The sequence below is a fragment of the Columba livia genome, chromosome 1 (genome assembly GCF_036013475.1).
Source record: "Columba livia isolate bColLiv1 breed racing homer chromosome 1, bColLiv1.pat.W.v2, whole genome shotgun sequence".
NCBI lineage: Eukaryota > Metazoa > Chordata > Aves > Columbiformes > Columbidae > Columba > Columba livia.
The window spans coordinates 77,064,188-77,077,607 of record NC_088602.1 but is presented as its reverse complement, the minus strand read 5'-3'; the positions used below and the strand labels follow the sequence as shown (position 1 = coordinate 77,077,607).

The 13,420-nt window shown below is 43.0% G+C and overlaps 1 protein-coding gene and 1 long non-coding RNA gene across 6 annotated transcripts in view; one reads left to right on the top strand and one right to left on the bottom strand.

The window, feature by feature from the left end:
* Positions 1–13,420, top strand: part of B4GALT4 (beta-1,4-galactosyltransferase 4) — a 41,854-nt gene that overhangs the window by 21,890 nt on the left and 6,544 nt on the right. For all 5 annotated transcript variants that reach the window (XM_065063375.1, XM_065063356.1, XM_065063365.1 and 2 more), the window contains 3 exons: positions 4,975–5,454; positions 6,597–6,829; positions 10,424–10,611. In XM_065063375.1, the coding sequence (XP_064919447.1) occupies positions 5,187–5,454; positions 6,597–6,829; positions 10,424–10,611 (689 nt within the window). In that variant the 5' untranslated portion in view covers positions 4,975–5,186. The remainder of the gene's footprint in view (positions 1–4,974; positions 5,455–6,596; positions 6,830–10,423; positions 10,612–13,420) is intronic.
* On the bottom strand, positions 12,928–13,412 carry LOC135579531 (uncharacterized). Its single transcript, XR_010472742.1, has 2 exons — positions 13,216–13,412; positions 12,928–13,091 (listed from the first exon to the last, which is right to left on the bottom strand). It is a non-coding gene; the product is annotated as an uncharacterized LOC135579531 (long non-coding RNA).

Genomic DNA, 13,420 nt, shown 5'->3' with positions numbered 1-13,420 from the left:
TGGGGGGGTGGTGGATACTTTCTCTTTATTTGAATCCCTGTTTTTTCAGTGATAATACACAGTGGGCTAATAGCGTAGAGCGTTTTGGACTGTTGTTTCCCCAGTTGCTGCAGTTGTGAATCAAGTCCAAAGCAACGATGCTGAAATTGAACAAAGCTGCGGGTCAGAATCACTTCTGTTCTGCAAATGTCTTTCTTTCATATGAGAGCTAACTAGGAAGTAATGCAGGCCTGAAAGGCACACACTGATGCTTCAGCTGGTAATAGTCAGAAACAAAGGTTGTCCTGCTTACTGCTCATTAGTTGGTCTCAAAAATGGAATTACTTAACTCAAACTGTATCAATATGATATTTCTGCCGTCACCTCTTGGGCACTATTGCTGCTAATTTATATTATTACAGCATGTCTGCCAGCAAGACTCAGCAGAATGTAGGAAGTAAAAGTCATTGCTGAAACAAAATATATCAATAGAATTCTCAGCATTTTTGTCTTCCATTCATGTAGTTTTCCCATTTAATTTCCTTCTACTTACTCTTTATTTTCCTGTTTAGTCAGGGGGGTTTCCTCCATGCCTGTGGCAGAGAGTGCTTGAATTGACTGTAGAAGCATGGGGAGATTTTTAACTAGGTTTAACCCATTTTCTGCTTGAGCCAAGTTTAAACTTTTTGATTAACTTTTTTAATTGTGAAACAGTGATTACTCTCCTCTGTTTTCCTGGGTAAACTGAGTGTTGGGCCCCTCAGTTCAAGCAGGACAGGGAACTGCTGGAGAGGGTCCAGCGCAGGGCAACAAAGATGATTAAGGGAGTGGAGCACCTCCCTTATGAGGAAAGGCTGAGGGAGCTGGGTCTCTTTAGCTTGGAGAAGAGGAGACTGAGGGGTGACCTTATTAATGTTTACAAATATATAAAGGGTGAGTGTCACGAGGATGGAGCCAGGATCTTCTCGGTGACAACCAATGGTAGGACAAGGGGCAATGGGTTCAAACTGGAACACAGGAGGTTCCACTTAAATTTGAGAAGAAACTTCTTCTCAGTGAGGGTGCCAGAGCACTGGAACAGGCTGCCCAGGGAGGCTGTGGAGTCTCCTTCTCTGGAGACATTCAAAACCTGCCTGGACATGTTCCTGTGCGACCTCATCTGGGTGTTCCTGCTCCGGCAGGGGGATTGGACTGGATGATCTTTCAAGGTCTCTTCCAGTCCCTAACATTCTGTGATTCTGTTCTCTTTGCTGCAAAGTAAACCCCACTGTGCTTTTTCTCTCTTTAATTAAGATTTTCCTCTTCCCTCCTTTCCTGTTGCTTTTCACATCTTAGTTCCATTGCCCCCATCTGCCTGCATTCCCAGTAGCGCAGTTTGCATATTGTTACAGTACTTCAGCTATAGCCTACAGCTGTTGTTAAGAAAAGCACAGTAAAGACTGCCAGAATACATAGTACTGGTTGATGACAGCAGCTACAGGAATACTTAAACAAACACTCCCCAAAAACAAATAAAAAAACAAACCAACAATGAACCAAATGCATTAAAACAAATCAGTATTTGGGGTGTATGTAGTTTATGGTCTTGCAGGTCCCTAGAGATAATGTGGTCAGTCTTAGTATGAAAAACAGTGGAGTGAGGCATCCGTTTCAACCTCTTGTTGTAAAATACGCAGCACCACCACACTTTTAAAAAGGTGCTGAAGTTTTTGTAGAACAGATGCGTCAGATGTCCCCCTTGAGGATCAGAAGCTGGAGAATCCCCCTCTATTGTTGCCCTCTCTCTTTTCTCTCTGGATTAATGAATTATCTTCTGAATACCACCAAAGGTGTGTTAGGACAGCTGTTCACTACACCCAGAACCAGTAGGAAGGTTACCAGGTCAGAAGGAGGTTTCTGTGTTTAAAGTGGCCCTTTTTTGGGGAGTGGGATAAATAAAGGGGACAAATCCTTGCTGTTCTTGCATTGAACTCCAGGCTTTGGGATATCTACATGACTCTATTAGTCACTGTTAATAGCTCCATCTGGTTGTGTTCCAGTCCAGGCTTGTTTGTGATACTTAGGATAAAGTTGCAGAGCACTGCAGAAGGATCAGAGACTAGGGAATTGGTTTTACGGGGTGGTGGTACCGTCACCAGTGCTCAGTCAGCACGTGTGTCCTGTGCTCTAAGTAACAAAGGTGGTGTGACAGGTACCACAAAGAGAATTAGAATCATAGAATAGTTTGGGTTGGAAGGGACCTTCAAAGGTCATCTAGTCCAACCCCCCTGCAATGAACAGGGACATCTTCAACTAGATCAGGTTTCCAGGTGAGCTGGTGCGGACAGGCTCATGTGCATGCTGCTCAAGGTTAGCATCAGCTGGCATTTGGAGCAGATTCTCAGAAAGCGTGCCCCAAAATACTTGGGGTGGGCTTCCTCTGGACTGTGTGTGGTGGTTCTGAGACATTACTATTTTCCATGTGTATTTTTAGTGCAAGGCTGTATCACACCTGCCAGAGTGGTGGTGCTACACAGCACGACGTTAAGGCTGAATGTTTGTCCCAGGGTTGTGGTGAAAGGAGTATTGAGTGTTTGCAGAAACATGGCTTTTTGGGGTTGCTGTCAGCTGGGAGAGCGGTGATCTTCTAGGGGTATGTGATACCTCTGCCACCTGGTTCTGTAGTAAAAATTCATTGAACAGGTCTGATAAGGTGGAAGGAGAAAAAAGTTTCTAGTTCTCTCTTCTGTTGTCATTGTTGTCTGTATAGGAGAGAAGTGATGGATGCATGGTTTTACCCCAATATGTAAGTGAATCTACCAAGGATAGCTCATAAGCTGGATAGTGTTTTAGTCTTTTTAGCATTATAAAACTAATTACTTTCAGAAATAAGTAATCAAGTTTACCTTATCTGTGAAATGTGTTACTGACCGCCCCTAAAAGTTGCTTTCCAGTTGTTTATTACAAACTGACAGTAGAAAGTACTGTGTGCTATTAGCATGCAGCTTAGATTTGCCGATCTTTTGAAATTTTATTTATTTATTAATGTTATAGCTGTCCTGAACTGTGTAGATTTCCTCATTTTGTAGGTCAGTTGGATGTTAGGTTTTGTCCTGTGGCTGGTATTTTCTGACAACAGAGTTAATGGATATCAACAGAAAAATACAAACAACTAGTTCTGTTCATTTTCAGGTTTCCTTGTACAGACCCATGCTGTCAATGTTGTACAGGCTATTCTGATGATTTCCCATGTGGAAAATCAGAGGAAACAATGTAAATGAGGGCACTAAGCTAATTTTTCCGTCTCTCTTAAAACAATGAGGCAGAGACCCAGGTGGTCTCCAGTGTAATTTACCTAAGAACAGAAAGAATTCATTGGAAAATGTAGTATCGGGGACAAGGAGAGGAGGATTAAGAGGAACTCGGGCCTTCTCGTCATGTTTGTTTCGGGGATTCTGTCCTTGTGTTCTTCAAGACCAGAGAGGGGAAAAAAAACCAGCAAAAACTACCCAAAAAACTGTGGTTATTGGTATGACTGCACATGTCTCTTTTTTTTCCTTCTTGAGAACCTCTCTCTCTCTTTTTTTTTTTTTTTCTTTCCCTCCTTTCCTTATAAACAATATTCTCTTCTCTGGTACAGCCTCTCTTTCTGTCTTTGTGGTCGAGGTGGCTGTGGAGATCCTTCGCCATCAGTGGTAAGGTCACTGGAATCTCCTCTCTCGGATCCTTGGAGCAGCGCTGTGTGGTGCCTGTGGATGGAGAGAGCAGGTTACCCCCTTGTTATCCCCTCTGCGTAGTGCCTGTCGGGAGGGACAGCCGCTGCTCATTCTCAGCGAACCCCAAGAAATTCTGGCAGTACATAGAGTATTTCAGCTTGTCAGTCTTAGGTCTGGCTCCCACATAATGTCCCTGTGAATCTGCAGACTTTTCCAGAAGACACTTGGGCTAAACTAGTGGGAATGTAGAGTTACTGTATTCCTTCTGCCAGCAATATCTCTCCTGGGTCTCAAATGCATTCTGAAAGCTGGTATAAAATAACCTTCCATGTTTTTGTGTTTCATCCCTTTGATGCAGCCTGTTTCGTGTGCATTGTCTTTAATCACCGCCTTTGCTTCACTTAGCCTTAGTCCTTGTTCTTCTCACAGGTGGCAGTTTTCTTGTGTGTTTTCCATATCAAAGCTCTCTTTTATTAAAATTTCATTCTTTCTCTGCTCTGAGATGATAATAACAGACAGAAATATTAGCATGGTAACTTTATAGTATGATGGCAGTGAAAGGCTGTATGAAAATGGAGCTCTTGAAAGAGCGCAAGGAACAGAACAAAGGATCAGATCCTCACAGGCATAGTACTGAAAAACTGAGCCTCTCCCTGGAAAAGCAGGAAAATTTGCCTCCTGCAGCAACATGTGAGAGGGGAATACAGGGCAAAGACCCTCAAGGTGGTACTGGCAGGCAGCAGACACAGAGGAACAATTTCTGATGCCAGTCAAGTATTGCAGGATCACTGCCAGTCAAGTATTGCAGGGTTCACGCCGTGGTGTGCAGAGCAATGCAGCATCAATAATACTCTCTTTCAGAGGAAAACAGTTTAGTTCTGCAGCGAGTCATGTGGTTTTCATTTTGGTGGGGGGAGCTGACTTGACTTATAGCTAGGAGAATCCCTTGTCTTGCAGCTGTTGTTAGTTTTGGTAATAATAGAAGTAGTAAAGCCTGTGTATTGCCAGGCACTGTACACAGACATAATATGGGGTAGTGATTGCACTTTCTGATCTGAAGGGAGGGGGTGGGGGAAAGACTGGGAGTGGAGAACAAAATAGGAAAGTGACTTGCCTAAAATCGTGTGGCTGGTTTGTGGCTGAGCTAGGATCAAAGTTCAGTGACATAGTTTATGACCAGTAGTTCACACTTGCTGTTTCTTTCATGTTTTGCTGTAAGTTCTTTTCATGACATCTGTGAAGGAGCAGCAGCGGAGGGCAATAGAAACTAACTCTCTCCTCCCTTTTTTCCTTTGTCCAGGTTAAGTCATATTTTCTGGCATTTGAAGAGCAAACAGCACCATGACTCCATGAATTGCAACAAAGCGGGAAGTGTGGCAGCTCTTCCTACCTCCAGCCTTCCTTCCTTACTGTGACGCTCTTCTTGGGACCTTTGGTTGCGTCCCCGCTGGGCGTGCAGTGACCTGCCTCGGCAGCGGAGCAGAGGAAACAGTTCGTAGATCAGGGAGAGCCATGGCCTTGAACTCATGTGTCTTTCACCTGTTCTACAAGTTCAAAGTGTTGGTGCTTGTCACTTTGTGTCTGATGGTGCTATGGGCCACTTTCAGTTACTTTGTGGACTCCAGACAGGAAATTGCTAAAGCTAAGAGCATGATGGACCATTTCAGAAAGGTAACTAGCCTGGAGGACAGTCAAAAGGAAGAGAAGATAAAATCAATTGCGAAAGTTCCCACAGTGAAGTCATTCCAGGATCACTGCCCAGCTCTTTCTCCGTACCTGCGTAAGTGATGGTGCTTTCCTCTCCTCTCTAACAAGTTACGTCTGCTTTGGTACTGCTGATTGATATTTTTTTTTCCTAGCTGTTTTACCATTAAGACACTTTTCCTGTAAAACAAATAAAATGCAACCAGTTGCAGTAAGCAGTTCTGGGTGAGGAAGTTACTTGTGGCACAAAGTACCTTTTGCATTATTTTAATTAAACTATCTTTTATCTTGACCACAAGTCTTTTCACTGTTCCTCAATTTTTTGCATTTTCATTATTAGATGTATTTTTGTGTCTCTGTCTTGACAACTGAAGGGCTTCTCTGCTGCCTTGGGGTTAGCACTACTTACAATGAAGGTTCAAATAGGTGGCTGTTTCCTTGGCTTGGCTGATTTTATTGCTCCACTTCTTTTGTTGTCTCTGTGTTGCTAGCAGCACCAGGCTTCTGCTTTGCAGTACCATGTCATTGTTCTTTTCCTCTTCCTTTTTTGTGAACCTGATTAAGGATTTGTTTGGGAAGCTGGATTCTTCTGATGAAGTCCAAAATGCTCGTGTCTAGCTGCACACTAAGACACATTTGCTTAGGTAAATGCACTGCGGCTGCAGTTGTCACAGTTGCCTTGTTTCTCTTTCATGGATTTGCTGAGTCCAAGTCTGGAGGGGCTGGAGTTATAGCTCAGTGCAAGAGAAGTGATGAAAACTTCATTTAGCTACAGAAGGCCTTGGTAAATTTTATGTTCTAAATTTATAGCCTTAAGACTGTGGTGCTTGTTTTATTGTCGTGCTTTAAGCAGAGATGCCTTCTCACGGCCACAGTTCTATGTCTCTCTCCACTTTGCTCTCCTCTGCTTTGCCTTGGCAGCTGTTGTCCTGCCAATCCTCCTGCAGCAGTGTGGAACTTCTCTCGATTTTTTTTTTTTTTTTAATACTTTTGTTTTTATCATCACTATAATAAGTTTAAGCAACTAAACACTCCATACCTTCTCCTTTCACTGCCTGTGTAATGTCCTTGTAGCACTACTTTTCTCTTGGAAAGGCAGGGAAACCAATTTGGGCTTGAATCTGGGTTTCTTATGCTGGTTACAGAGTGCCTCATTACGTGACTGGACTAGCCACAACCAGAAACACCTCAGGAATACTTCTTGTGCTTCTCTGACAGGAGGTGCCAGCAAACTCACCTTCAAAGCATCTCTCACGCTAGAAGAAGTTGAAAAGGAGAACCCTCAGGTAGCCAAGGGCCGGTATCACCCTACAGAGTGCTCAGCATTGCAGCGTGTGGCCATCCTCATCCCACACCGCAATCGAGAGAAGCATCTGCTGTACCTCTTGGAGCACCTCCACCCCTTCCTGCAGAGGCAGCAGCTGGACTACGGCATCTACGTTATTCACCAGGTGAGGCAACTGTGCGGAGTTGTGTTTGGGTGGGGACGATGCTGGTGCTGTGCGGTCTGAGGAGGGGCTTGCTGCTGCCTCTGCTGTCCAACGTCAGCCCTCCCAGCCTGCTTCAGACACTTCTGCTTGTAGAGGGACGCAGCTGTGTGTGCAGCCATTGCTGGTTGCACTGCAGGATCTTGGCTGCTGTTAGCAAAGCTGGGAAGTGTTAACAAACAGCGTCTCCAACCAGTGTCCATTTCTCAGACAAAATAAATCACTATTCCTGAGTTAACATTCAAGGTGGGCATGTTTTACCTTTTTAGTGCAACTCGCTTCTCTTGCAGTGTACATGTATGTAACTAGGCTGACATGTTTTCTGTCTTTAAATTTGGAGTTTTTTGGATTGGAGGCCTCGGTTTGTATCTAGCTCTTCTCTCCCATCTCATCCACTTACTGACTGTCGTGTAAGCTGTGTGTATCGTGGTTGTACTTATTTCTTCTGTCTCAAACTAAACATGCCAGCTACTGCTTGTGGGTGCTTCACTTGTCCAGCAAGGGCTGTGGGAAGAAATAGTCATGGCAGAGCATTCGGATCTTGAAATATTTAGTAATTTCTTTGTTTGCATTCTTTCTAGCTCTACTGAGTCAGTGGCTAAAATTTGAGCATACAGACTTGTCACATTGTCTTTCATCTAAGGTGCTTACGTTCAGGTCACATGAGCTAAAAGCAGTATAGATTTCTCTTTTGTAATATCTTGTATTTTTCTTGATCCTTTATAGTATTTGCTTTCTTTTACTGTCATTTATTTAAGTGTTCTGCTTTGACTCAGAACAGATTTTTCAGACAGTAGGAGAAAAAGATTAATATGGTTTATCTTTCCTTCTGTTTAAAGAGGCTAGAGTCAATCAGTAACAGACAGTGCATTCTAGGTGAAAGCTTACACTTTTGCTGAATGACATGGCACAACAGCAAAAAAGTCATGGCAGGATATATACTTTCAGTTGGAATAGACTGTTCTTTCATTGTTTAGAGTCATCATGTGACCTGTAGAGTGGAAAAAATGAGGCTTTTTTCTGCATTCTTATGTACTGTAATTGTATGTATCATGGCCCACCAACTAGCAAGCTGTAGTTACCAGTCAGTCATTGGGAGAATGGGCATATGTTCTTCATTTATTGCAATACGTGATCTGGAGAGCAGCAGTTGTCATGTTAGCAAAAAATAATACAGAAGTAGGAAAGTCTTGTCTGATGTGAGCAGCAATGTTGAGTCTGAGCTTGTTCTAACAGAGTTTTTACTTGGAAGATGGAAGCTTTTGCTTAGCCTTTCCATTTAGATAGGCATACTGGAAGACTGGAAAATGGGTCTAACAAAACTCTCTTTTATGGCAAATCCATTTTCACTCTCCATTTGTGATGCCATTAGTTGTTTCAAGTATCTTTTGGGAAAAGAAGTAGTTAAAACCAGAACTTAACTATTTAAAATACACTGAGCTTACTTTGGAGGAAGATTAAGAAATGGGCCACTTATGTTTTTCTCTGTGAGCCACTGAAGGGCATATTCCAGATCTCTTCTTTATGGGCTACTTCTAACAATTTGAAAACTGTGTTTCACTGCACCAATGCATACATGATACTGAAAGAAATGTGAGTTTGTAATCCTTGAAGGGCAGAATAATTTCTTTCCCAACGTAAGTTTGCCATTTGGTCAGTATTCTTCTTCTGTAGCAAGCAAGGAAGACAATTCTCTCCTCAATAAAAGATGAGAGTAAACTTTGCTGTTGGTTCAGCATGTGGTCTAGCGTTGAAAACTGCCTTTCCTGGAAGGCAATTCTAGCCACCTGTTTGCTGCTTTTGCGCAAGAAGCGGCCTGTGGTGGCTTCACTGCTGGGGGAGCCAGAACTGCAGGAGATGGGAGATGCTGCTGCTGAACTGGGCTGGGTTTGGTACCCGATACCCGTGAAGTTATTTGTATGTTTGTTCTTTTTTTTTTTTTCTAGTCATCTGAGTTGTTTTGTTCACTCAATAACTGTGTTTTCATCATCAGGAGAAGATTATCTGACAGATAGTTTAATATGCAAGACACTTAAACCTACTCCCCACCTCTTAAAAATCCACAACAAACAAACAAAAAACCCTCAGAAATTTGACATAATAGACTTTGGGTGAATTGTATCTAAATTTTTATTGGAAAAGTGATTTCCTGACTGAGAATGGAAGCAATTGATTATCCCTTTCGCAATTTCTCAAAGTGGGCACTGGGCTCTGTCTCCCTAACTGCAGGTAAAGAGCCATAAATCTGCTTTGTGTAGGAGCACGTGGCTGTTGGCGATGGTGAACAAACTGCTGCTTTAGAGCAAAGCTTTACTTCTTAGCACGGAAAAACATGCTTTGTATACAACTGCTTTTCCCTACAGCTAACCTTCTCTCAGCTGCAGAGGCCAGCTTCTTTCTTATCTTCCATGGAACCTCTTTCTGTCCAGCCAGCTTCCTAGCAAATGACCCCTTTCTCTTGAAAATTGCTTTTTTAAAACAAACAAACTTGTAATTCTGGAAAATATGCTTCCTATCAGTTTGTGGGAGCGCAGGGCTTGGCCCTGTGTCTCCCAGGTGAGAACTGGAGGCAGCTGACCACTTTGTCCTCAGCAGTAGAAAACCTTCTACAGGCTGGCATGTCTGTACAGCCCAGTGAAAAATAAACAGCAAGATAAGCATACCTCTTGCTGCAGAGTGAATGGGGTCATGGTAAGCTTACAAAAGTGCCAGCAGTGTGTATATATGTGTATACCTCAAAGGTGAAAAAGTGTATCTTTGAAAAGTGAAGATGCAGTAACTTACCGCAAAAGGAAACAACGAAGACCAGTAAAAGTAAAGTGAACCTCTGTGCTATGGGGAGTTCCTGTGCAGCCAAATAATTAGGTTGTAGATAGGAGTTAAAAATGAAGATAACTTATTTTTATTTCCCACTCTGCCACCTACTGTGTGCTTAGTGAAATACAGTGAGCTCTTTAAGCATTGCTCTCCACCAGGCTGTGTGGCATAAATTATCTGTGGCAGAGCAGCAGGTGCTCTGACATCTATGAACGAATTAGTATGGGAGTAATGGGTTTTGTCTGTCTTTGTTTTAATTTTATTTATTTATTTATTTTAGGTCTTTTTTCGGGGGGTGGCGGGTGTTAGAGGTTTGTTTGTTTCTTTGTTTTTAAACTCCTGTAAACCTGACTGACACAGTTGTACGAAGAATCAGTTTCTCAACAGTTTACTGATGTGTCTTTTACTATGTAGCCTGATGGGAACTCCAGCACAGGAGCAGCAATGGTAGTGCAGTCGCATCGTGCAGCGTGTGTGCTGCTGGTGCCCAGATAACCGTCAGCACTCCTGGCCCTGGCTACTCAGGCATGTTCATGGCAAGTAGAGACTGAAGAAACACTCTGCATCACTGGCTGCTCTGATGATACGTCTGATGTTATGGGGGAGCTCTTTGTGCTGTAAAGGCTGTGACCCATGCACGTGGTTGCGCACTGTGCAATCAGAACAAATGCCCAGGAGCGGGTCGGATTCAAAAGGTTTGACTCTTTCTTCAGGGTTTTTTTTCCCCATTCTGTTTCACAGGCTGGCAGCACCAAATTTAATCGAGCGAAACTGCTGAACGTAGGATACCTAGAGGCCCTAAAAGAAGCAAACTGGGACTGTTTCATTTTCCATGATGTGGATCTGGTTCCAGAAAATGACTTTAACATCTACATGTGTGACAGACAACCAAAGCACCTTGTAGTTGGCAGGAACAATACTGGATACAGGTAGGAAACCAGTAATATGGAAAGAATACCATCTGGGAAATGCCATGTTACTGATAATGTTCCTATTCTGATAGAGCTGTATACTGGTATCCACCCTTCCTCCTGACACCAGATTTCTGGGGGGTAACAGTCTGCCTCTCTAGAGCGCCTCCTGACAAAAGAGAACTGTGTGGCATGTTTGAAGTCAGCTCTGTGTGCACCTGTACAAATTATCATTGTCATCGTTCCGGTTTCTGGGGTGAGGTAAAGGCAGTTCCAAGAGGAAAGCAACGTGACAGAGGTTGTGCAGAGACCTTCTGTCAAAGCTAAATATACATTTGCAGTCTCCTGGTCCTGTGATTTTGACATTGTGATCTTACTATTGTGCTAACGAAATTGCCACTTAGCTTTTGCTGCTGAAGAGGTAACTTCTGATATTGAGAGCTCAAATGTGAGAATTTGCCAAGGGACAGTGTTGTCTTTTATTTAGCTGTATAGCACCTAATACAGGATTGTTCTGATTTTTAAAGGGGTGCCCCTATGTGATAATCTGGTATAAATAATTTGAAGTGAAAAGTCAGGTTCAGTCTACCTCAGAGAAAAAAAAGCTTCTGAACTTGGTGAATTAAATGGCTAGAGTGGTTTCATTGAATGTGTTTCTTTCAAGAGTCACCCTTTAGGTCATGTCACTCTAAATATTAATTAGGCTTTTCAAAAGCTGATCTTGGAGTACTTTGAAGTAAAGGTCTGCTTTGCTTCTGGGTTTCCGTTGCTAAATAAATGAGAAAGAGGTGGGATGTGCAAATTCTTATATAGTATAATATTAACTTTCCTGTTATTCGGTGAAAAGAGGAACAAGTACAAACGAACGAGGCTCATGACAAGTTTTTGAAGTACTGTGCCTTGCAGAGAGAATGCTGGGGGCTACAGGATGGTCATTCACCAAAACAACAGAACCACTGCTTTGGTTAATTGACAGGCATGTAGAATCCAGGCTAATAAGATGGCACAAAGCTTGAGGTGCTTTACTTAACCTCCTGTGCCTTAGTTACTGAAAGTGTTTAGCTTACCTAAGTACGCAAATGGACTTCTTTGCTTTTACTAAGGGTTCTTTTTACTATTAATTTCCTCAGATTTCTCCTGTTTGTAGAAGGGAGCTGTTAGTTATGGGTTAGCTTTAAGTATTGGCTTTCAAGAGTCTTACACTGACAAAATGTTTTTATTGTGAATCCCCTGCATCTAGGGTGTTATGAATCCCCTGCACCAGTATTCGCTAGGATACTGGTGGTTTGAATTAGATTTGTACTTTCTTTTCTGTGTCACTGCTTCTGTTTATGTATCTGTGAGGTGGGGATAATAACGCTCTACTTCCAAGGGAATTCCTGGGTACGTTTGAAGGAATCGAGATCTTGAGCTCGAGAATGATACCCAAACTGAGCTGAGACCACAGGTTGAAATCCTGTTTGCGTGCCCTCAGTGTTTTGTGTAGGCTGAGGTGAGCATACTGAGACATGTCACTCAGATGAGGTTGAGAAAACTGAAGTCATACAGAATCAGCATTAACACAAAAGGTCCTGGGCAGGAATGTGGGCTTTCTGTGGGTTTCTTGTGGATTTTTGTTTTTCTTCTAGGGGAAATATCCTCTATGGTGATGCGGTGCATGCAAGCCTTAGCAGCTGTGCACCTCGGCAGAGCAAATACCCTATGTTTAGTAATATAAACTACAATTGAGTTTAGATTCTTTGGGAAAAGGTTTATATATTCAAACTTTAAAGATAAGGGTGGGGAAAAAACCTTTCCTAGCATAGCTAAGCTATTTCCTTGAGAGCAGCACAACGTCCTTTCCTGATGACTATTTCTATTTTATGATTTCTTCAGTCCAATTTTAAAAATCCCAGAGGAGGTACTCTGATATTCTCTTCTTCTCCGGGAAGAGGTGTTTGAATGCTGTTACAAAGGTGTGCTTTTATAGATGATGTCACCTAGGAGCAAGATATGCCTGGGCTGTGCCATTTCTGCTCTGCCCGAGGAGGTTTGAGTGGGCAGCACTGTCCTGGTTACAGCTCTGGCTCCTTCAGTGTCTGCCTCTCCAGGGGCGCAGGGGAATTATGGGGTGTGTAAGCTCCTTGCTGTCCGTTCTGCCCCTTCACTGCACTTCTCTAGGGTACCCATAGCAGGAGTCCCAAGGTAGTAATGGATAATTCCAACTTGATAGGGCCTCCCCTGCCTTATGGTTGGTCTCCTGTAGGAAAGGAGAAAAAGGGGAGAGAGCAAGAAAGACTAAAAATTCCAGAGGTAGAAAAAAAAGACAGGTAGAGTACAAGAGACTGCATCTGCTTGGAACAATCCTTTTTTGTATGTTTATATAGATAACACCATCTTTTGGAAAGTATGTCAAAGTCCCAGCAAATGACAGTTAAAACCTTTTTCAGACAACTGGAAGAAGCCTCATGTATACAGGCCCAGGTCCTTGTGGAAGACTTCAGTCATCCTGGTGTCTGCTGAAAGTGCAACACAACAGGGTTCAAGTTGTCCAGCAGATTTCTGAAGTGAATTGATGGCAATGTCTTGACATGAGTGATCGGAGCTGATGAAGGGAGGTGTTCTGCTGAACTTCATACTTACAAAGAAGAGCTGATCAGGGATGCGAAGGTCAGAAACAAAGAAGGAATGAGGCAAATAGCAAGATCACAACCCTGGACTTCCTGTTCAGGAATCTGCTTGGAAGAATCACCTGGGAGGTGACCCTGGAGAGAAGAGGGGTTCAGGAGAGCTGGTGGATCTTCAGGGCTGCCTCCTTCATGCTCAAGAACAGTCCGTGCCATGTGCA